The 25,940-nt window shown below is 35.3% G+C and overlaps 2 protein-coding genes across 2 annotated transcripts; one reads left to right on the top strand and one right to left on the bottom strand.

The window, feature by feature from the left end:
* Positions 1-235: 235 nt before the first annotated feature.
* On the top strand, positions 236-3,845 carry LOC307195492 (protein LEG1 homolog; the record flags this gene model as incomplete). The annotated part of the gene is made up of 4 exons (XM_079939611.1): positions 236-353; positions 671-855; positions 1,747-1,847; positions 3,351-3,845. The coding sequence occupies 4 exons, from the start codon at positions 236-238 to the stop codon at positions 3,595-3,597; spliced, it is 651 nt and encodes a 216-aa protein (XP_079795737.1). The 3' UTR covers positions 3,598-3,845.
* Positions 3,846-8,852: 5,007 nt separating this feature from the next.
* LOC307195491 (protein LEG1 homolog) lies at positions 8,853-25,718 on the bottom strand (the record flags this gene model as incomplete). The annotated part of the gene is made up of 6 exons (XM_079939610.1): positions 8,853-8,986; positions 16,747-16,985; positions 20,716-20,816; positions 21,852-22,036; positions 23,489-23,575; positions 25,418-25,718. The coding sequence occupies 6 exons, from the start codon at positions 25,716-25,718 to the stop codon at positions 8,853-8,855; spliced, it is 1,047 nt and encodes a 348-aa protein (XP_079795736.1).
* Positions 25,719-25,940: the final 222 nt, after the last annotated feature.

The following is a 25,940-nucleotide window of genomic DNA, read 5'->3' as shown; positions in this document are numbered from 1 at the left end:
GGCGCTTGGGCTTAGTTGCTCAGTGGCATGTGGGATCTTCCTGGACCAGGGCTCGAACCCATGTCCCCTGCATTGGCAGGCAGATTCTCAACGACTGCGTCACCAGGGAAGCCCTGGGTTTCTGTTTATTAATTTTTTTACAACAGTGATGGGAAGGCTGACACAATTCTTTAAAAGAAAAATATTTTGTGCATTTCTGTTAACCTAATGTATCTAGTATATCTACAGCTTAAAAATGAGCCTTGTAGACCCAGCCCTTGATCCTTTCTCTTTAGCTGATCCCACCCAAAGGGCAGACTGTGGCCATGAATCTGGGGATCATCTATGTATCTCTGTGGACAGTTGGTGGGCTGGTGAGTTTAAGGTAACAATCAAAACTCAAATTGATGACCTTTCCTCAACGAATCAATTCAATCTAGAATCCCAATTATAGAAACAAAAATAGAAATGAGAACTACTGCTTTCACAAAAAAAAAAGGAAAAATCTCTTTGACCCAAATATTGTGAATGTTTTGACATGAGGTTTTAGACACTATTTTAAAAATTAGTAGTTAATTTATCCAATTATGAAAATATCAATTAGAGAAAACTAGTAACCTCAAAACTTGCTTTAAATACATGGGACAAAAGTAGGAATTTGTAATACATTAATAACTTTTTGTTTATACAGACCTTAATTATTATCTCTCTGCAATACCCTTCCTTGCTATGGTTGATTCTGGCATAATGGGAATATCATCAGACAATGTCACCTTTCTGCCACCATCCAAGGATCAGATGAATTTTTGTTATAATGTTTCTAGCTGTTATTCATCCTTTCCAGATACAATGAAAAAATGGAATAAATTTTACCAGGTTTTGGCGGGGTTTTTTTTAGGGTTTTAAGTAATACTCTTCGAGAGTAGTCAAGTAAATTTTGAATAATATTTAATGTAAGATTTTTTATGCATCGAACAGTATGTTCCTAAGGAATAAAGTTCTAGTATCTAAATCTTTATTAGGATGACAACAATATTCATATGAGTAGATTACTGCATGACATCATATCTCATTAGCACCCACATTAATATGAAGACTGCCCTATCCATTCTTTTCACACCAAATAAATTATATTCAAAACCTGTAGAAATTATGTCTTCATAGTGCATGTTCATCACATTTTCAGGTCAAGTGAGCAGTAAACTCTATAAAATACTACTAGGGAATAGATTGCGGTGAATTTGATCAGCTTATTTCAACTCACTTTATAAACCATCACCTGCGCTGACTAAAATGATAATCTGACAATCAGAATCAAATGTTGATGTCCAAAGTGAAGTGTCACGGGTGAGAGAGTAAATGACCAAAGATCAGGTTTCCCTTTAGAGAACTTGTTCATTATGCTGCATATGATTAGGTGAAAATACTCTTATACCTCCTCCCATTTCTGACTTTTAAAACTTTGTGGAAAGTTCATTGCACGGCAAGAGAAAAACAAATAAATGAAATACTACATTATAAAATTCTGAGCATTTCAAAACCATATGGTTTATTTCTTTCAAATGGATTCAGTAATACTAGTAATTATTATAGCTAATATTAAGCTCTTTGGGGAGAATTAAGCATTAAGTTTTTTATACTTTAACTCTTAAATGTTCTCCCCTCATTTAGAATATTGAAAAATTATATTTATAAATAGAATTGATTTTCAGAAAGAGAGATTGTTATAATTGTGTAAATATTAATAACATTTTCCTTCTTGGATAGCAGATAAAGTCGTATTCTAGAAACTTTGATGACCTCTTGAAGTACTTATGGGTTGCACATGTCTCATCCCTGAAGGTTGTTCATGAAAAATTTCACAGTAGGTAAGAATGGATCTAAAGTTATTTTTTTAATCTTACACTATCTTTCTATCTTACACTATCTTTTTCACTGAAATGTTTTTCAATTTACCTATATGTCAACCATCGGGAAGTATTATGATAAAGATAAAACTGATAAGAAAAAATTTTACTGGATAAAACTTGAAAGTATTTTATAAGTAGGTATATTTCCAGACCAGGTGATACAGATAATACAGATATAACATTATTCATTACAAATTAAAAATGAAAATTTCTTTGTCAATAAGAAGAGAAAATGGAACGTAAATTGAAAACAGTATGGAGAGTCCTCAAAATATTAAAAATAGAACTACCATATGATCCAGCAATTTCACTGCTGGGTATTTTCTGAAAAAAAAAAATGAAAACACTAATTTGAAAAAAATATATGCACCCCTCATGTTCATTGCAGCATTATTTACACTAGCCAAGACATGGAAACAAGTGTCCACCGACAGATGAATGGATAAAGAAAATGTGGTATATATACACGGTGGGATATTATTCAGCCATAAAGATGAAGGAAATTTTGCCATTTGCAATAACATGGATGGACTTTGAGGGCATTACTCTAAGTGAAATAAGTCAGACAGAGAAAGACAAATACTGTGTGACCTCACTTATATGTAGAATTGTTAAAACAAAACAAAACAAAAACAAAACCCGCAAAAAACAAAAACCAAGCTCATAGACACAAAGAACAGATTGGTGGTTGCCAGAGGTGGGAGGTAGGTGAAATGCGGGAAAGGGGTCAAAATGTACAAATTCTAGTTATAAAATAAATGTCATGAAGACATAATGTACAGCATGGTGACTATAGTTAATGGTATTGTATTGCATATATGAAAGTTTCTAGGAGAGTAGATATTAAAAGTTCTCATCACAAGAAAAAATTTGTAACTGTGTAGGGTGACTAATGTTAACTAGACTTGTGGTGATCATCTTGCAATATACACAAATATCAAATCATTATGTTGTACAACTAAAAAAAAGAGAAAAATTGTCTGTCTAGTATATATCATTAGGAAAAAATATCAAACTACCTGAAAATCAGGAAAAATTCTCTATAGGTTATTTCATTTTTCAGTGGTTACCTGAAATGAAAATCATGTGTTCTTAAAGAGATATCCAAATCCAGCAGAAATTGAAATTGCTAATCCTCTTTGATTTATATCTTTACATTTTGAAACAATGAGAGTTGGTCACATTCCAGAGTTTATGCAAGTAGAGCATGTTTTATGAAAAAGGCAAAACATTTGACTAAAAGTACATATTTTCTGGGATGATAATTTCTAGATTTAAATTCTAAGAACATCTCTTCAAAGTTTCAAATCTAGGGGCTAAATCAATACCATGTTTTTACAGTCTGTAATCTAAAAAGTAGAATAATGTAGTTTTGAAGAAATTAGCTGTTTTGTAAGTTCAGTTGGCAAAGTTCTGAGTAGACTAATTCTAAAGGCATACTCCCCCTCACTTGTCTGTTAGGTTACAACATTACTCTAAACAAGAAGCAGAGTTTGAAAGCAGCAGGGCTTTGTTTGTGGATTATTTAGCTCCACCCCTCTTCCCTTCAGCTTTGATTAGAACATATGGACTCCAGAGGGGCCTGCCAACACAAATGCTTGTTAGTGGGAATAAAGCCCCCTTCATCAGTGACTTTACAGGCTTTCAGAACACAGTCCTGCTTGGTGTAAATTTTCTCCACAAAGTGTATAAGTATATAGGGAAGTGACACAAAGACTTTATTTTTTTGTAAATTCTATATGTTGTGTCGATTTCATAGGTAATGAAATATCATTAGAATCATAATTATGAATCACTACAACAGATTGTCTAAAGAAAGAAATGTTGACTTCCTGTACGTATCTGTTTCAAAGTTTTCACAATAACCTTTGTAGGCTTTTTTTTTTTTTTTTAATTTATTCTTGGCTGTGTTGGGTCTTCGTTGCTGCTTGCAGGCTTTCTCTAGTTGTGGCGAGAAGGGGCTACTCTTCGTTGTGGTGCACAGGCTTCTCAGTGCGTTGGCTTCTCTTGTTGTGTAGCACGGGCTCTAGGCGCATGGGCTTCAGTAGTTACAGCACGCAGGCTCAGTAGTTGCAGCGCACGGGCTGTAGGGCATGCGGACTTCAGTAGTTGTGGCACGTGGGCTCAGTAGTTGCGGTGCACAGACTTAGTTGCTCCATGGCATGTGGGATCTTCCTGGACCAGGGATCGAACCTGGGTCCCCTGCATTGGCAGGCAGATTCTTAACCACTGAACCACCAGGGAAGTCCTCTTTGTGGGCTTATGATGGGTTTCATTTAATGGGACATATTATAGGCCCTCCCTTACTTGGCATGTCCTCTCTTCTGGAGTCTTCGCACAAAAACAGCAGATCAGTACCACCACATTTTAGTTTGACAAGGAGATAAGAGAAACCTCTATTTAATTCTTGGATAAGTTTTGCTATTTTATTTTATTTTACTTTGTTTTAAAATGAAAAATATAATAATGATACTTGCCATGACTAACAGAACCATGAAATAATTTTATGTGACCTTTCTTCAGCCAGTTCTACAGATTATAGACATAAAGGAAAAAATCTGATCCCCTAAATTTCTGGTTTTGGAGGAGGTATATTTCTCTAAAATTTCCAAATCCTAGGCTTACTAATAGTGGAAAACAGAAGAAATCACATAATGGTAAATTTGAAAATTACTGTATCATTCAATTTCCCAGATACTATTTACCATTTACCCTTGTTCTATTGAGGAAAAAAATATATATATTTTTTAATATATTTTTATATATATATCTAATTTCTATTCCCTAAAGCCAAATTCAGAAATAAGATATGAGTCAAAATAAAAATGGATGCATTGTAAATTTAAAATTGTGTATGCCTTACTTAGGGTAACACGATATTTGAATAAATAAACTTTGAATTATAATGGCAAAACTCAATAGGATTCTATTTCTCCCTCGCATAATGATTCAGGATGTTTACTCAGTTGAAAGGAGGCTTTCTTCCATGGTAATTCAGGGATTTAGGATCCTTCAATCTGTGGCTTCGTCAATCTTTACAGCTTCACCATTGTATGCTCAGTACAAAAATCAAAAGAATTAGAGAGCTTAAAGAGAGACCCCCTTTTAAAGGGCTAGGACTAGAAGAGATAAGCATAACTTTATCTCACATAACTTTGGCAAAAATACAGCCCCACTGGATGGAGGATGGGAGGGACTTGGGAAGGTTCATTCTTGTCTGAGCCCCACTGATAGGGGAATCACAAAATCTGTTGAATTGCCAGTCATCTTTGCCACATTGTCAGATACAGAAAGTAAAATCTAGGCCAAGATGATTTAACAAACTTGAACTTCCCAGTATGTAAAGAATGAGGGATGAGATGAATGGTTAGAGTTTATTTCATTTAAAAATTATAAAATTTCTAAATTTTTGTAAGCTCTACTTTTACTAAAATTAGCTTTGGATTTAGTAAGGAGTTTTGAATTCACTGTAGGCTACAATAAAAAAGAAAAAGATGCAGAAAAGAAACAGTAAATTGGAACATAGTTAAACGAGTTACCTAGCTTCCTCACTTCCTCTGGTAATTGCATGCTGCCACTGATGCTCAGAATTCAGAAACCGTGCTGAAAACCTTGGCAGATATTTTTAGTTAATTCAAGTATAGACAAAATAATAATAAATAGAATATCATTAATCAAAATATTTTTACAGTTGAACATGTCTGGTTCATAGTTAACATATATTAAACTTTTTAACGTAACATTCAACTACATTTTTGATATAAAAAAATTTAAGATTTTTCTTTACACTAGCAACTGCACTAAATTTTCTTGTATTTTAGCCTTTATGCCATGATATTTTTGTGACTTCAAGTCTCCATTAATTTGGCATTTAAAAAAATTATTTATTTATCTTAACCAAACTTGGGAAAAGTCATGCAAGGGAAAGTATAGTCTACAGATTATACCACTTGCTTGTGTGGCTGCCCTGCCTCACTCTTTTTTTTTTTCCTGCCTCACTCTTAGTGTGGAAAAATATGGGGAAAAGAGTGATTCCTGACTCCTGAGACTTTGATGTGTAAGTTCTAACCAATCCCAGTCAAGGACCTCCTGTAGAAGAATTAGGGGTAGAGCAAGAGTCCAGGGATGTTAATGGAAATAACTGCTCATAAAATAAAGTAATGGGAAATAAATATGATTTTCCCAACAGAGAACTAGTAGAAGAAAAAAGGGCAGTAGCTCAAGCTCAAGTCTTCTGTATCCTCTTTCTTGTTTATTAACTGATCAATCCATTCTGACATATTTGGTCCACCCAAAATTCACAACCGTTACTACTTTTTTTCTATTTCCTAATAACATTTCATTTTATGACTATTATTTTCCTTATTTTTAAAATATATTCAACATGTCTGTTACTTAAAATTCAAACACTACAGAAAGTTATTAAATGCAAATAAAACTTACCTTCTCCATCATCATCACTTAACCTCCATACCATGATTTCTTGCCTGATATATATACTTACATATATTTAAGTTTTGGGCCCACTTCTACAAAAATAATTATATGAACTAGTGAATATAAATAAATGAATAAATTATTTGATAAAAACTCTGTATTTGCATAAAAGAGATTATATGAATGGAACTGTTCTATGCTATATATTTTTAACTAATCATGTATATTTTAGATGTACAAATATTAACAGACATCATTCTCTTTAAATAATACATAACTTTCCACTGAATGGATTTATATTCTTTCCAGTTTTAAGCAATGCAAAGTGACATTTGATGTCTACTTTCATTAATTTAATTTGTTGGAATGGTGACAGATTAAATTGCTGGGAATGAATGTATGATCAGGTATTGCCAAATGGCAGTGAAAGAGTGTGGTATAGATTATGTTCTTATCAAAATAAAGACACACACACACAAAAAACCCACACAAACTGTTTATTAAGATTCATAATTCTGCATAGACACCAAAAATGAGTATTAGCAAACTTTAAAATTTGCAGTAGTCTAATATGCAAAAAATATCACTTCACTTTTTTATGGGTCTTATTCTTTTAATCACTGCTGTATCCACTATTCTCTTCAGTTACTTATGTATCTTATAAATTTGAATATGAAGGCATAACATAATTTTAAAGAGCAAAACATGTTTTATTTTAAAATGTATATGAAAACATGCTAATTTTATACTAATTGAAATTAATTTTGTTAAATTGAATTTTGTTTTAAATAATTTCATCTTTTGGATTCAAAGTTAAAATTTTACCTACAACTTTTAAATGTCTTTAAATTTTCTAGGAAAACTGTCTCTCGTTATATGGGAAAATTTAATGAAGTTACAAGAAAACTGTTTCTAGAGATTTTGGAATTCATTCTTCATTGTTTTAACTAAATACTCCTGGAAATGTATAGTAAAATAAAAATCCACAATGATAAATTTTCAAGGAACAGTGTTCTCCAATAATAACTAAAATGTTAACTGTCCAGTATAGATTCAGTTGAATAACTGGCAAATGCTGGTAAGTTAATAAAGGTAATAAAACGCTGATTGGACTTTTGGGATATTATTCTACTTAAATTAATTTCATGAAATTTAGAGGAACAGATTTTCATGGACAGTAGTCAAGAGGCAGAATATTTTAAATGAAAATCTGAATGGTGAATTTGAATTTCTAAAATGCTTAAAAATGAACTACTGGTTTAGAATGTATTACCTGATTTAGCAATGTTCTCTCTGAAAAAATTTAAAAATTATGTTCAGAAATTTTTAGTTCATATTTTATGGGATACTTCATTTTTATGGGATACTTCAGGGTCACAGAGGGCAACGTTTCTCTCCTTTAAGAAGAGATAGAGCTTCCCTGGTGGTGCAGTGGTTGAGAGTCCGCCTGCCAATGCAGGGGACACAGGTTCGTGCCCCGGTCCGGGAAGATCCTACATGCTGCGGAGCGGCTAGGCCCGTGAGCTATGTCCGCTGGGCCTGCGTGTCCGGAGCCTGTGCTCCGCAACGGGAGAGGCCACAACAGTGAGAGGCCCACGTACCGCAAAAAAAAAAAAAAAAAAAAAAAAGAATGAGGAAGAAGGTGGTCTTTTTCCCCTCCCCGCTTTTCCTTTGATTATAGAAGTGTAGCCCACTAAGTTCTCAGGGCACAGCACCCTTTTGCTAGCCTGCCTGAAAGCCTCAGAAGTGTCCTATTCTAATAAATCACTTCTTATTTATCACTTTGCCTCTCACCGAATTCTTTCTTCGCTGAGCCATAAAGAACTGGAGCTCCTTGGAGCCCCCTGAAACTGACCTACTTTGTTCCTTTACTCTGTCCCTATCACTGGGAAAACCTTTATATGAAAGCTTCATGGGGCTCTACAAGTCACCACCTCCTAGCCAGTGGATACTGTCCTACGAGAGCAACCTTGAGAAATTTGATCCTTAAGCATTCATTATCAATTGTGGACCAAAGGAGGGGAAACTTACCTAATTGCTGTACACTTGTTGTCAGTGAAAACACCCACAAAAAAACCCTAACAAACTAATTATATATTCTATTTGCCAGGTCAGTTTTATGAGTTTTAAAACTTTAATTGAATGTCAGTACTTCATTTTAAAATGTTCTGGACTTTGGTTATAAATCAGCAAGACATTGCTCTAAATTTCATGAAATCGGGTTACATAGGATAACAACAGAAGAGCCATACAAGTTTATTGTCTGTTTATTAATTTCTTAGTGATTTGTGATAGCTTAATACAATTTTCTTTAGATCCTAAACATTTTAAGCGTTAATGAATTCAAAAATCAAGAATTATTAATTGAGCAAAATAATCATTGCATTAAGTTGAATTTAAAGTTAGGAATGCATGGACAAAATCCTAACAAATGAGCATAAGTCAAAAACACCAAAAACAAGAAAACTATATGATTATGATTGTGTTAAATTTTGAAATTACTGTTGTTCAATTTGTTAGAATTGTTCATTTTAATTCATTAATCATTTCCAGAAACGTTGGATTAAAGATTGCAAGGATTGCTTCAGAAATCTCTTGAGCTAGCTTCTTTGCAACCTGTGTCTTCATTAAAATTTTCCATATAGTCAAAGATAGTGAATCTGGGAAAAATATAAAATAATTACATGTAAATTTAAATGTATATGCATTTGCTAAAATGTTTATTTTTTTTTAAATTCTATGTATTTTGGATACAAATATATATGTACATTACATGATAATTATACAGATAAAGTTTTTTAATTTAAAATTAATTGACCAGATCTTCATACAAAAATCAGTAAGAAATATAAGCAATTAACCAGAAAACTGGGAAAAGCACACAAACACAGTCAAAGAATTGTAAATTCATATGAGTGAAGTAGCACTTTCTACATTACACACAAATTATAGAAATTGCTATATGATAGTAGGTTGGAGAAAATGAGAACCTTAATTCATAGTTTTATAACAAAAATGTAAACTCCTGAAAATTTTTTTGAATACCATTTGGCAATATATGACCCATCAACTTGAATACAGTTCCTTTCTACACATTTATTGGTAAAATAATAAATTATGGCAAGAAATGTATACATAAAATGCCATTGTTACATTATTGCTACCAGCTTATAATGGAAAATAATGTCCACAGTTATGGTATATTCATTAAATGAAACACTACATATCATTTAAACAGAGTGGGTTGGATCAATATGTCCTGATACAGAAAAAGCTCCATGAAGATTTTTTAGTAAAAAGTATAGTGCAGAGCAGTGAGTATAATTTCACTTGTACAGACAACATAGGTTTTATTTATTCATTTATTTGCACTGTTTTAAGTATTTTTTAAAATTCAATAAATTTGCACCAAGGACTGATTTTTTAAAATTAGGTGGAAGAGCAAGAGATACAAGTGAAGAAAGATGGTAAAGAAGACTTTGTTTTCATTTGATGTGTCACTTAGACTTTTTAAGTTTTAATATATTACATATACTTAAAAATAAATCAGTAAAATGTACAGCAATTAAAGTGCATTTTAACTAAAGAGAAAATAAGTTAGAGTTTTAAAAACAGTTTTTGAAAAGAAGAAATATTTTAGGTTAGATCTGTTACTGTATAAGAGGTAACAGTTTGGCAGTATCCAGAATACTTGGTCCCAGGTATACTTCTTTTTTTTCCTAGGCTCTTTGGGGATAGGAGGATAATGCTTAATTTCCATTAAGAGCTATTTTCATGAACATCCTTTGCTCCTTTCCATGGAGATAAAGCATGTTACCTGATTAATGGGTGTGAGCCTTCAGTTCATGCTTTTCGATTGGCTAGAGCTAATCTACTAAAGTCCTAAGATCCAGGAATAGCTCTTTTTCTCTTTTTCCTATCTAGACTAGTGAGGAAGTGATACTAGGATACTGACCTATTCTGCAAACTTTCCTTTGGGTGCCCTTTCCCAGGTCTAGATTAAGGGTATGTAGTAGGAAGAACATTGTTGCTGCATGCCTAAATCATATTCTTCAATTGTTTTACAGCATTAAAGCTGAGGTTCCATTCACTCATTCCTTTGCTTGTCTCAACCAGTTTTGATTTTGCATAGGGGCAAAAAAAATGTGATCTATTGATACTGCACAATTACCAGTACTCATTCCTTGAGGGATTTAACTCTTATATATAACACTAGTCATTACTTATATTGGAGGCTGCAAAAGCTAATGTCCACAGAGACTAGGAAGGTAACATAAATGTTTGAGATTAGATAAATATAGAAAATTAGTAGTGAGAGTTGTGCACTGTGCAGCTGTGCACCCAAGGATTGCTGTGTCCATGGGACGCTGTTCACTGGGGCCAGATGTTTGCAGACCTGGCCATGTGAAAACCCATGGAGGGAATTCAGGGATCCTGGAATTTCACCTTAAGATAAATCTGGGGTGGAAATAAAGAGGGAGAATAATAAAGAGAAAATAATAAAGAAAATTAGTAGTGATGGTAGCTATAAAAACTATTTCAAGGAGAGGCAGTTCCTACTCAACTTCAGGAACTTGGTGACATGCAGAAATATGGGCCCACCATACCCTGCATTATAATGTTTTTAGGAGAGTCTCAGAAATTTAGATTCTTTTCATGAAATTTATCATTATTATATTTTCACAAATAATTTGATATTTTAAATATTTATATTTGTAGACCAAACGAAAATGCCTTGATCCATTATTGGGCCAGTGGTTTGCAAACTCTAATAATCGCCAAAATACTCTTCAATCCTAGATGTTTCCTTATTTATTTTCTCCCTGGATTATCTATCTATTGATATGTTGAAGTCCCCTAGTATTATTTTTTTGCTATTTATTTCTCCCTTCAGATCTGTTAATACGTGCTTTATATATTTAGGTCCTCCTATGTTGGGTGCATAAATATTTACAAATGTTGTATCCTCCTGTGGAATTGAACCTTTATTATTATATACTGATCCTCTTTGTCTCTTCTTACAATGTTTTTCTTAAAGTCTATTTTTTCTGATATAAGTATAGCTACCTGAGCTTTCTTTTGGTTTCCATTTGCATGGGATATCTTTTTCCAACCCTTCACTTTCAGTCTGAGTTTCCTTAAAGCTGAGGTGAGTCTCTTGTAGGCAGCATGCAGTTGGGTCTTACCTTTTATCCACTCAGCCATTCTATGTCTTTTGATTGGAGAATTTAGTCCATTGACAGTTAAAGTAATTATTGATAGGTATGGACTTATTGCCATTTTGTTCGTTGTTTCTGGTTGTTTTATAATTCCTTTGTGCTTTTCTTCTTTTCTTGCTCTCTTTCTATGTGACTGATGACTTTCTGTAGGATATGCTTAGATTCCGTTCTCTTTACCTTTTTTTGTATCTACTATAGAGTTTTGCTTTGTGGTTACCATGAGACTTAACATAAAATATGTTATATTTATAACAGTCTACTTTAAGCCTACAACTTAAGTTTGAAGACATTCTAAAGTTCTGCATTTTTACTCTCACGCCCCATCCCCCAAGTTTTATGTTCTCAGTGTCACAATTGACATCTCTTGTCTTATGTACCCATTAACAAGTAATTGTAGTTATAGTTATTTTTACTCTTTAGTCTTTTAATTTTCATACTAGATTCATAAATGATTAACCCACCACCATTACAACATTAGATTATTCTGAATTTAACTGTATTTTACCTTTATCAATAAAATCAATTTTATATGTTTTCCTGCTACTAATTAGCACCCTTTTGTTTCAGCTTTAAAAAGTCCCTTTAACATTTCTTATAAGGCTGCTTCATGGTGATGAACTCCAGCTTTTGCTTTTCTTCAAAAAGCTACCTTCAATTCTGACAAACAGCTTTGCCAGGTAGAGCACTCTTGTTTGGCAGGGTTTTCTTTCAAGTGCTTTGAATATATTGTGCCACTCCCTCTGGCCTGCAAAGCTCCTGCTGAAAAACCTGCTGACAGTCTTATGGATGTTCCCTTCTACATAATAAGTTGTTTTTCTTCTGTTATTTTTAAGAGTCTCTCCTTGTCTTTAACTTTTGAATAATTTAATTATAATGTGTCTTGGTGTGGGTCTCCTTAGGTTCATTTTATTTGGAACTTAAGCTATCTTTACTCTGTTTAATTTTTTTTTTTTTTTTTTTTTTTTTTTTTTGGTCACACTGGGATCTTAGTTCTCCGACCAGGCGTCGAATCCATGCCCCCAGCAGTTCAGTGGAAGCACAGAGTCCTAACCACTGGACCACCAGGGAATTCCGTGCTTCTTTAGTTGGATGAATTTCACGGCCTTGTCTTTGAGTTCGTTGATCCTTTCTTCCACTTCAACAGTCTGTGGCTGAGCCCCTCTATTGAATTTTTTAGTTCAGCTATTGTATTCTTCAGCTCTGCGATTTCTATCTGGTATCTTCTCTGCGTCAAATTTTTTTACTTTTACTTTTTTACTTTACAATGTTCATCATTGTTCTCCTGACCCCAGTGAGCATTTCATGACCCATATTTTGAACTCTTTATCAGGTAATCACTTATCTCTGTTTCATTAGGGTTTTCTTCTGAGGTGTTATCTTGTTCTTTCATTTGGAACATACTCCTTTTTTCTTCACATTTCTTGACTTTCTGTTTTGATTTCTATGCATTGTATAAAACAGCCATCCCTCCCTGTCTTGAAGGAGTGGCCTTGTATAGGACATGAAATTTATCATTTAACCCTGACCCAGTTCTTGGTTGTTTCTCAATCTTTGTGATTGTCTAAGCAGTTTTTTTTTTGTGTGCTTAGTGTCTTCCAGTAATTGAGGGTGTGCCAAGACCTGTCAGTGTCCCAGAGGGGAGGATCTCAGGTAGCACCTAGATGTAGGCTTATTGTAAGCTGGATCCTCAGGCAATAGCTTTTGTTTGTTACAGTCCTGTGGAACCCATGAACTTAAACTCTGCTGGAGACTGCAGCCAGGCACTCAAGGGGTATCCCCTAGCATGGCAGCTGTAAAAAAAGTGGGGCACCAAATGTGTGCACAATTTCCTTTCCAGGATATATCAGCAATCTGGAGAGAGACAGAGGAAGAGTGTGAATATGGCACCAATGGGATTCCAGTCTCTGGAGAATATTGTAGCCAGCCCCTTGATGTGCATTAAATTACAAGACTGCCGTTCAGTCTGCAGCTATGAAGATAAGCAAATAGGCCTCTTTCATGGAAAGACTGGGCCCATTTCAGTCTGCTGCCTCTGCTTTGGGCTCTGAGGGGCTTGCCACAGTGAGTTTGCACAAGCCCTTTGAGAAGTATCTCTCGTTTACTTTAGCCTCCTGGGTCTCATGGATGCCATCCCTGTTGCCTTTCAAAGCTAGATGTTTTGGCGGCCCGTCTCTCAGGTGGAGGTCTTAAAAGCTGAGATGGCAGATCCAAACCCTTCACTACTCAGGGAGAATCTGGGAGTTGTAAGATCCCTCCGAGGCATGTGTCACTGTGCCGGGGTGGGGGTGGGGGGGTTTATAGCACAGATCCTCCTTCCTGTTTCAATGTGGGATTTTTTTTCTCATTCGCCTGATGTGTAGGAGTCACTCAGCTAGTTTCTGGATTCTTTCCAGAAGGAATTGTTTTGTATGTAGCCCTAGATTAGGTGTGTCTATTGAAAGAGGTAAGCTCAGGAGCCTCCTATGTTGCTATCTGAATCGAAGCTTTTGAGATGCCCAAGCTCGTTTTCTCCCACTTCTTCACGCATCACACTTCAGCAAACAGTTGTCCGCATTCAAAGAAAGGAGGATGAGGCAATGACCTTCTTGGTCAGGATGGGGGCAGTGAAGGGGTCAGCTGGCCTCAGCCTTGAAACGTAAAGTTTAATAAGTTTTAAAGCACTTTGAATTTCATTACCTTGAATCTAGCTTCTGACAGTTTTGAACCTTCACTCAGTCTTCATTGTTTATTTTCAATATCACCCATGAAAAAAACAAAAAACCTATGCAAGCTTTCTTTTCTTACTACTTATTTATTACCTAATATTATTTCTCAGCTTTAATATGAGTTCTCTAGTGTTAGAATATATGTAGTCAAGGATTAAAAGCTGTTGCCACTGAAGATGGAGAGGTTGTTGAGAATTTTACATAACTAGAAATAAAAAAACTCCTCCATGCCAATTCTTATCATCAGTGAAAATGTTAAAGAGCTAACTTGAGGCCTGAAAAGTTTGATTTTACTTATTTATTCAAATGAATTTAACTCAGGTTCCTTGTGAAGAACATCATAAAATACTTCTGGAGACTAAAAAGTGTTAAATGATACTTTGAAAGTATTTTTGTGAATGTAAATATGTATTTCTATTGAATTAATTTAAAATGTTCATTTTTAAATGGCACTATTTGTTTTTTAATTATGCTTTGCTTTTAATATATGTTTTCCCTATCCTCTGCTTATTTGGAAATTCCAAGGCCTTTGGCACTGTTCCTGAAGTCTGAGTGTCAGTGGGAATGTGGAGAGTGGTTGGCCATGAGAATAATGGATAGATAATAGTAAATGCCTTATTATGTGATATCTAAACAATTATGCTATCAAAGTTTTTTTTTAAATCAGTAGTTTTCAATATTTAATCACCAATTTTTTTCTTGTGAGAGTAACTCAAAACCACATATTAAATCCAAAGCTAAATTTAAATAAAATTGAATCTTTTAATAAAATATTGTAGTATGGGCCTTCCAAGCTTTCAAGGACTTTCAACTCTTGACTCATTTCTTTACCCTTTACATGTTAAGAGGTAAGAGCCAGCTTATACCATCCAGGCCTAGAATGCAATTATACTATGTAATAATTTGGCAAAGATGGCTAGGCGACTCCTAAAATTCATGCATCTCCTTTCATGGTGTAGATTTGTCACACAACAGTGGTTCCTGGGCAACAATTTAATTCCTTAGCCCCCTTTGTGTCCAGATATGGGACAATGTGACTATTTCATAGCAATAGAGTATGAGATGTAGTGAGAGAAATATCCAGGCTTTCTCCAACACTATAGTGTCTTTCTGCTGGTGAAATGTGAATAATGTAGAGGCCAGGGGCTGGAAGAACCACAGATGTAAGGATGTTCAGTCTGCTACTCATTGTGTGAAGGAAAGCTGCCACGGACTGAGAACACTGCCCTGGAACCATTACTGGAGCAAGAAAAGACTTCAGTTGTATGAAGCCCCTAAGACATTTGGGTTTTTTACTCTACTTAATGCAAATAAGAGTTCAGAAACTTATAGTTTAATGTTTTCTTTGCTTTTATGTCTTTTAAATCTTTCAGATTCACTTTGTTGTTTTTAAAATACTAATATTTTAATTATGTTTTAAGTTTGGTTCACTGCATAAGAGCATGTCTGGAAAATTAGGATGATGTAGTGAGTCAAACTTGCAATTAAAGATTTCTTCCGGTTTTCACTCTGCTAGGAAACCCTACAATTGAGGGGCTGAAGCAGAATACTTCTGCCATGACTAGTAAAGCTGGATGGAGGGAACTCACATAAGTCAGTTTGCTAGTTTTCTCATTAATCACGGCAGGTTTTCTTTTTTTTTTTTTCTAAATCTGAGAGTGATATTAAGGATTTTCTTTAAAAAAAAAAGTACTATAACAACAACAACAAAAAAGAATATATCTGTGTTTGTAGATGAATAAAGTACACGAAGTAGTCTGGTAGCTTCATGGGTAAATAAGGACCTGTATGGTCAGGCCCCATAAGATGGCTGCTCTCTTGCTGTCTGTATATGCCTTACTCCACCCGGCACTGCCTCACCCTTAATTTATGTGCATGATTGCCTCCCCCTCCTAAGCTGAAACTTTAATCAGTAGCTACCTTCGTGATCAGCTCAACCCTCAGCTAATGATTGTTCTAGTCCTCGGACCAAACGGCTCCAGTATGTTGGGTACTCAACAGGAAACAGTGGCCCATGCGAGTTTCTAACCCAAAGAGCTGAGGGGAGGCATATTCCAACAATCCCCCTGGAAACCAAGGAGCCCTCCTGATGTCACGTCCCTTATAACTGATAGCCTCCTCCTCCCCTGTGTAGCGAAGGTTGTTACTGTGTCCTGCCGGCTATTGGCTGTACCACCGTGGGGTGTCGCTCCAGGCCCTTTGCCTCTGACTTTGTAAGATTTCCTGTCTGGTAAATGGCTGAAGTCTCTGTAGCTGACATGGCAGGACTGTTGCAAGGATTGCAGGACTGTGGGGTGCAGTCTAACAGGACCCATAAGAAAGGACAAGCCATGAATGCAAGGACCAAAGTGTGTGTAATGGATACCCTTAAGAAACCATGACTTTCTTTCAGAGTATGTGCTTTAACAACATATATCTCTGATAATCATTATTTCTTCCTTTATCTATTCAACACAATATTGATTTTCTTTAAGGTATTGTTTATAAGGCCTTTACCTGTAGCGTTATCCACTTGGTGAAGAAGATTTAGACCAAGCAGGACTGTGTTCTGAAAGTCAGTAAAGTCACTGATGAAGGGGGCTTTATCCCCATCAACAAGCACTCGTGGTGGCAGGCCCTTCTGGAACCCAGATACTTGAATAAAGGTTGTAGGAAAGCTGGCTGCAGCTAAATAGTCCAAAGCCACACACCAATCTCTTCCAAAATCTGCTTCTGGTTTAGAATAATATTCTAACCTAAAAGACAAGTGGAAACATGTACAATTATAATTACTCCACTCAGAATTTCAGCCTCGTCATTTTCTAGGAAAGATCACCTTCTGCCAACAAACTAAGAATCTAGTTTTTAGTTTTAGAATGTGATGGCTTGAGTGCCTGCCTTTGAAGATATAACTAATTAAAATTTTAAATTTGGAAAGGACCATCCCATCAGTTGTTTATATTTTATTTTGAGTTTTTTATCTCTATTAACCAGATACCTTATACCTTGGGAATCATATAACCAGGTGTTAGACTATGACTAAGTAGTAGAAATGTGCAGATAAAAATCAAAGTTTCCAAGGTAAAATCTCTGCTAGACTCAGACAGCCTTCGTAAAACTGTTGATTTCCTAGCGTCAGGAGACCCCTAAAACACTGAGCACCCTAGAGAGACAGATGTCTGATTCTCTGGTCTGATTTTCTGAATACATGGGTTTTATTCTAGTGGAGGAAATCTTCCGGGAAACCAAACTCTCACCTATTTGGGGAACAAGTTATTATAGTGGAAAGGTTAGGGTGTAGTAATTAGTTTTATAACTATATAATTCATGGCTCCTGTCCCCACCCACTGCTGAACAACTTGCAGGTTTTGAACGAAGTTGTTCCCCCTGAAACACTGTCTACTCCCTGCTTTGCTCACCAGCTACATTCTTTTTTAAGTCTCATCATAGGTGTCACCTCCTTCACAAAGTTCGCCATCCCACCTGAGGTGGAATCAACTATTTCCTACTCCACTATATTCCCAAAGCACTATACTACTCATATATTTAAAAGTTTGTTTTCTTGTTAGATTATATTCAATTTTCTAGTAATTAGGTTATATCCTAATTTTTCTGTTTCCAAAGTACATATGTAGGGTCTATTAAACAGAAAACATTTGCATCATGTTTGTCAATGTTAAGCAAATCATGACATAGCCCAGAGAAGAAACCTTGCTGTGTTTCATTCACATGCACACAGGCTCCTCCCTGCCTCTAACACCCAGAAGTGGAAGACTGCATACAGTGGACTCCTAATGAGAGAAGAGTTTGGTTTGGATTCACAGTTGACTATTTTTAGTCACATCACAGCTGATTTTGAAGTAAGGATTAAAGGAAATGTGAATTCATATGGATTTTGACCAATAGCCACATGTCCCTAGTAACAATGGGTTAAACAAATTGCAGGTGAGTCAGCAACACTAGGAAAGGGGGAAAGGGATGTGGGCACCAGATCAAGACACAGAGGCCATAGGAGCACAAGTGAAATTCAATGGAAGCCTTTCACATCATTCTATTGAATGTGCTATTGAACAATTGAACCAATAAGTCAGTTAAAATATGTCCAAGCAAAAAGAAAAATACACCTTAAAAGGCTCATTTTAATTTAAAATATATTTTAAAACATAAAATATATACATGTACCAGCCAATCTGCAGATCCAGGACCACAGTTTTATTTAAGTATATGTAGACTACACAGGGTTCAGTATTGTCTCATGTAAAGAAACAACTAGTATTTATTTTTACCTAAAGAAAGTAACTCAAGAGGTTTTAAGGAAGTTCCCAGGCTGTACAGATTGTAAACATGGCCTCAATTCTTCAATACTCTCTATGTCCCTGTTTTTTGGCTTGTCATTTTCCAGTGCCCCTTCCCCAGATACACACTACCATGTATAAAATAGATAAATAAGGATGTACTGTATAGCACAGGGGACTATATTCAATATCTTGTAATAAACTATAATGGAAAAGAATAAAAAATAATATAGATACATATGTATGTATATGTAAATATACATGTTTATAAATATATATATATTTATGTACATATACATGTATATAAATATATATATTTATATACATATATTATAAAACCAAATTACCTTGCTGTATACCTAAAACTAACACAATATTGTCAATCAACTATACTTCAATTAAAAATTAAATATTAGCCTACTTGACACAGCATAAGCTTAAAATGCATTTTCACACTTGATTTCTCTCTCTTGCTATTCTGTCATCACAGTGAAGAACACCCAGGCTTGCCTGATGGAGAACGAGAGACAAGTGGAGGAGAGCTGAGCTTTCCCACTCGCCCCTGTGGGGCCGGTAAAAATCAGCCAACATGACATGAGCCCAGGAAAGATCCGCAGAGCTGCCCGGCTAAACCTCAGGCACGTGAGCAATCAACACTTATGTCATATGACGCTGAGGGTTAATGGCTGTTGATTGTGCCTCACATTCGTGTGAGAAAAACTGGATGCAATACAGGGCCTCACATCTAATTAATTGCAGAGTCAGGACTGAAACCCTAGCAACTTGGCTTTAAAGTTCATGTTCTTTACAACTGCCCTCTACTGCCTCTTGTGATGATGATAGTTAAGCATGATGCATAGATAGATTTAATCCCCCAAATTACCCTATGTAGTATGTACTGTTATTATTACAAGTTCAAAGTTGAGAAAACTGAGTTTATCACTGTTTGGATTGCCCAATTTAATGCCTAGTTGTTGAAACCAATAGGTAAAGAAGGACATATGCTGTGAATCTGCTAATCGGGTGATTTATTTACCTTACTGGATGATGGAGTTCATGAGACAGACAACAACCAGTGGAATATGAGGTACCCAACATTCTTGCGTGGATTTGCAAATATGCTTGTATAATGCCAATGAGCCCTGATTTTGGTTGTTGTTGTTGTTCCTGTTTTATACTATACCCAGATTTCTAGCCCATACTTCACTCTTGGGGATTGACTCCACCCCCTAAGTAGTGTCTGTAATCATTGATTTTATGCACCAACTTGACTGGGCCACAGGGTGCCCAGATATTTGGTCAAACATTATTTTGGGTATTTCTGTGAGGAGATTTTTGGAAGATATTACCATATAAATCTGTAGACGGAGTAAAGCAACTTGCCCTCTATAATGTGGATAAGCTTCCTCCAATCAGTTGAAAGCCTGACTAGAACAAAAATTAATCTTTCAGTGAGTAAGAGAGAATTCTCTTGGCTGATGGCCTTCAGACTGAGACATAGGCTCTTCCTGGTTCTATAGCAGCTGCAGCCTTTTTACTTGAACTGGACGTTGGCTTTGCAAATTATAGATTTGCCACCCTCCATAGTCATAGGAGCCAGTTCCTTACAAAAAATCTATATCTATCTATCATCTATCTATAAATCTATCATCTCCTATTGGGTCTGTCTCTGTGGAAAACACTAACTAATACAGTGCTATTCACATCTTAACACAAATCATTCTTACACTCTCAAATCTAGGTGTATAATACTTCTAAGTGTACCTGTGGAGTGGCTTGATAATCTTCTAGGCTATTTAGTATGCAAACCCTGATGCTACTGAATTTTCTTCCCCAAGTATGTAGCTACCATATTATGTGCCTATGATTAAAAAAAACAGTGATAATTTCTTTTCTTTTTTTTTTAATAGAGAGAAATTTGTTGTATGTTTTTTTGGTTGGTTGGTTGGTTAGGTGGTGGTTGGTTGGTTGGTTGGTACAAGATTTTTTTTCTCAAATTTTTGCCCCTTCTTCACAAAACAATTTTTAAGCCTGATCATACTAAAATAATCACACATCATCATTAAAATCCCCAATGATTAAATATAACATTTAATAGGAAGATTTATATTAGAAAACAAATAAAAAGGCATAAGTAAGATGAAAAATTATTTGCCGTATTAAGTAGAAATAACTTGGGATCCATTCTTACCTATCTTCAAAAATTTTGTAAGCATCTTTCAAGGATGAGAGATGTGCATCCCACAAGTACTTCAACAAGTCATCAAAGCTACTAGAAGGTGACTGCAAACGCTATAGTAAAGAGAAGAAATGTATTCATATTTGAGCAACTATAACAATTCTCTACAATTTAATTTTGTTCACGTTTACAATTTAGCAATATTCTACATGACAGGAAAATTTTGTTTCTATGGATTAATTTGTGTAAGCCATTAGTGACTAACACTCTGTAAAGACTATAATAATTATCTATTATTAGTAGTAATATTGAGTGCATCTATAAGAGATGAACTGCATGTGTTTTCCCGAAAGTCAGCATTTTATACTGACCTAGAGAACTTTACTTTTTGATTAGCAGTTGTTTTTCTGCTACCATAGTTGAAATTACCACAAAAGTTTAACATTAAGAAAAGGGGGAAGTTACCAGAATATTTAATTTAATCACATCTTTAAAATGAACTAATGAACTAATAATCTAATAATAATAATCTAATCTAATAATAATAATCTAATCTAATAAACTAATGAACTAATAAACTAATAATAATAATGAAAAATGAACTAATAATCTATAGAACTAGTAAATCTATCTTTTAGCATTGATTTTGGTTCATGAGTGTGCTTAACCAATGTATTTTATTTTGGTCACTGAATATTTGGTTTTGATTGCCACGTAATTGTTTAGATATACCTATTTGTGACCGCTTATCAAATCACTTGAAATAAGTTAATTGACTATTCTAAAACCAACTCCATAATCATATTTCTCCCAAGTGTTATTGCTCAGTTGACTTGAAGGTTCAATTTACCAGGATAATCCTTTCATTCAGTGAGATATCCTATGTGCTCTCACATTTATGTATGGCTTATTTAGTGTGAGAAAGTGGATAGATTTTCTGTTAATGCTGCATTGGTTCAGAGGGTGTAAATGACATGTAATGCCCTGCTGTAATGTAATGACATTAATATAGCTGGCATAAAATTTTACATTTTTATAGCATATAATGCACACAAAAACCTAAACAGAAAGCATTATACAAAAAAAAAAGAAAAGAAATTACCTTACCACCTCCTAAGAGAATAAATTATAAAACTTAATAAAGGCACCTTGTAAAGGGCATTCCACTTCTTCATCGTCTTAGGAAAGGATGACTGACAACTAGAAATATTAAGACAAAACTTTGTCTGGTCCTTGGGTGGTGGCAAAAGCAGGACTTGATCTGATGATATCCCCATTATGCCAGAATCAACCGCAGCAAGGAAGGGTAGTGCACATAGAAAGTAATTTATATCTGTAATTGCAAAGTACTTGTTATTACCACAAGCACTAATAAATGTGATAGAGGATATTTTAAAGTAATCTGTAAACCATTAAGCAAAAACTCACAGATCCAGGAACATGAAAAAAAGTCACTGCAAAATATTGAAAATCTCCCTAAGGATCCTATACATAACTTTAACATGTTTCTGTTAATAACCCTACAGTTAGAAATGAATATGGGTTAAAATAGTTGACTACAATATTTTAAAACAAAAAGTAATTTTCATGAATTTGGTACCATTCATTTTTCAAAGCATTATGTAAAAATGAAAGAAAGATATCTACTTGTGCAAAGAATGATACAACACCTCTAGCTGGGGTTTTACCATGAAATGTGATTTTTTTCCTAAATTATCTTAATATGGTTATAGTATTGATATTTTGTATTTTATTTAACCAAGTTTAATGTGCAACCATGACATCACAAAGTCTTTGTCTTACATTAGGTCTTTAAAGCAAAAATGTTGGGTAAGTGTTGGCAATAGATCTTTGGATAATTAAATTAACACTGAATTAAGATTTTTTTAATTTCTCTCTAAATGGAACCTATTCCAGCAAATTTAGACATCATGATATAGTTGACTGTAAAGCTTGTTGTACTGATTCCCACTGGTGATGCAGAACATTTTTCATCATAGACATGTATTTTGAATGCAGTCCTACGCCCCAGGGTAGCAGGCTATACTCCAAACTATGGAGTCCATGTGAGACAAAAGAAGCCTGAATTCTAGATCTCTAGTCATGACTATTTGTGAGTCTGAAAAGACTCCATTGGTATCCTATGAGAAAAATAGGTAAAGGTGTATATGATGTGTGTCACTGCAAGAAAGTGAAATTTAATGTGACCTTGTTTCTAATTATTGGGAAATATCTCTAAGAAAGTGAGTGTAAATTAATTTCACTACTAAAATACAAAATAAAGCTAAAGAATTAGAAACTACCTTCTAATTATTTTAGTATTAAATATCCGACAGAGGCCTTAGATTACTGATTGATAGAACAATTTGTGGTAGATTAATCTCTGACATTTTTATGAGTTTCAAAGTTAAACACATTTTATCTGAGCAAAATGAGAAGAAAGCATTATTTTCTTGTCCTCTCCTTTCTCATCCTTCCTTGTCCTTGGAGACCCTCTGGCTAGTGGGACCTCCCATCTAACTGCCAATGCTGGTCGTTCAAAGGCCATCGTCCTTTGCTGTTCCTCAATTCAGTCCCCATGTGAAATATGTCCTAAGGAATCATTATTAAAATTGTGGCCATAAATCCTAGAATGTGACATAAAGGCCACAAGGTACATGATGAAGTAAATTCCTTTTTACAGAGGAATAGTGCTGTTTTTGTTTTGTCTCTGTCCCTCAGATTTTAGGTTGAATATTTTCTTTGCGGGAAGGTTATTACCTATTTTTCTATTAAATGAACATACCAGCCCACCAGCTGTCCACAGAGATGCACAAACGATCTCCATATTCATAGCCACAGTCTGTCCTTCGGCTGGGATCAACTAATCTTCCTAGAAGAGAGAGGATGCACGGATTATTTATTATGCACATTTTGAAGCTGGTAATAATTGTTTCTTACCTAGGCGCAGTTTGTTTGCAAAGATGCACAAACATTTCTCTTTTGATGACTTGTGTTTATCTTCCTATCACTCTTTACCCTTCATTTCCCATCTCAGAACCAATTTCTATTCCTTGATCTAACATCACCACAGTATTCCACTTTTGGATTATCTGTTTTGAATATTATTTGCTTTTGTAATTATTCTCCTTTTCCTAACGTAATCCTTCTCAAAGCAATGATTGATAAAGAACTTGTTAATGCTGTTAACCTGCATGAATATTACAAGTGTGAGTTTTCCTAATTGATTATTCCTCAGACTGCACACGCACGTGAGCGTGCACACACACCTGCACTCCGTCACGTATACCTATGCCATGCTATTTCCAGGCTCTGTTCTGTAGCTTAATTTTCCATATTATTAAATCAGAATAGAATTTCTGGTGGTGGACCTAGGCATTGATATTTTTAAAAACTAGGTATTTGTTTTCAACGTGCAGCTACACGCGAGAACCTCTGCTTTTGTTCATTCTTTTATTCCCTAGTAGATTTTGTTTCTTTTTCCACAGTGAAATTCTGTCCACATTTCAAATCTCAGTTTAAATGCATTTTTTTCTTCTGATTACTCCAGCTGACTCCACTGTGTCCCTTGTTTTGCACTTTAATTTTTAACAAAGAGTTGTTGTTTATTGTTCTCTGTTTAATTTCTAATACCTTTCCTGTTTCAATTGTGTTGTAAGGTCTTTGACGGCAGGGAAACTGTCTGCAATACTTACTTACCTGCACCCCACAGCTGCTTTTAGAAAATGCTGGAGACATATAAGCCCATCATTGGATGAGTTTAGTCAGGCTTGATCATAATATGTGAATGTAATGAAAGAATAAGAAAAGCATTCAGCCTCCATCTACCGCTGGCCCCCAAGGCCCCAGAGTCTGGCATGCCTCCCATGGTGGACTACGTGCTAATAATTTCTCCTGGATCTCTATCTTTTGGACTCTGAGGAAAGCCAGATAAATAGGAGTTGGTTTGAGTCTCAAGACATCACCTGACAAAGGTGCATGAATTGCCAGCTTCGGTAGCTCCTGTATGTGACTCCTCCTCAGATCTTAGATAAACCTTAATCTTCTCTCTATATTTTTTCCATCAGAACAGAACAAATTTCCTTATTGGTGGTGTTATCAGTATGGATTGAAGGAAGCACCCACTCTGTTTCATGAGCTTTTCCGTCAGCCAAAATATCTTATCATTTGTGAGTCTTTGGCCCAAACATATCTTCTAACTAAACACTAGAATGTATTTTATTTTTGAAAGGAATCAATCTTTTGCAGAGAAACATACTCATGAACAAGGTGCCACTCCTGTTCTCTCCATCTCCATATATAGGTTATCATAGTTAGAACTTTACGAAATTCAAACTAATTTGACATCACCTTCTGCTTTTAGTCCATATCTCCTTGACTGTTTTGTTCATCCCAGTGCTTAGAATAGAGTCTGGCACCTAGTAGGACTTCAATAAATATTTGTAGAATGGCCAATAGGTTGGATATGAAGTCTTTTTGTGTTTGGCAACTACGCCATATGCCCCATTGCAGTTTCTAGTCAAATCAGGCAACACAGAAAGATTGTTGGAGGAGAAGGAGAAGCAGTAGAAAAATAATGGTTATGAGGGGAAAAGAGGAAAAAGGAAAGAATCAATTTTCAAAGACATGCTTTGGTGTATACAGAGTTCCACTTCCCAATTACAACATGGTTAGATTGGAAGATCATTAGAATAAAAACAAGGGTCATTCTTACCTGTAGTATATTGCCAGCCATGCTGTAAAGGCAATCCCCATAAAAAATTTTGTTCATTATCTGGTGCAAATTTTTCAAAATAACTGGCTGTTTTGTTCATGAGGATTTTATACATCCCCATTCTCTTAGAGTATACCCAGGGATCAATAACATACTTTCCATTCTCCACCCTGTAGTCACTGAACTGACCAGGACTCTCATTCCACAGGGGGGGATACAGATCTGAGAGACTGAAAGCTCCTGCTAAAGAAACAGAAATGCAACCAACTAGTGCACAGGCCCAAGGAGGAAGGAAAGCCATCACTCCCGAGCTGGGGGTGGAGATTGTGGCAGACCTTTTATTGGGAAGTGGAGGAAGGAGTCATGGTATTTGCTTACATCCTAGCATATCAAATCTCTGTTCTTTTTCCCAGAGATCACAGTCCTTCCCTGGGAAAGTCTTACCAGTGAAAACAGGTTGCTTCCCCAGGTAAAGAGAACAAACTAGACGATACCAGAAGAGAGAGGGAAGGGAAGGGGGGCA

This window comes from Stenella coeruleoalba, assembly GCF_951394435.1.
Source record: "Stenella coeruleoalba genome assembly, chromosome: 12".
NCBI classification, from domain to species: Eukaryota; Metazoa; Chordata; class Mammalia; order Artiodactyla; family Delphinidae; genus Stenella; species Stenella coeruleoalba.
The sequence above is the reverse complement of the archived record's forward strand: the minus strand, read 5'-3'. Positions and strand labels throughout refer to the sequence as shown.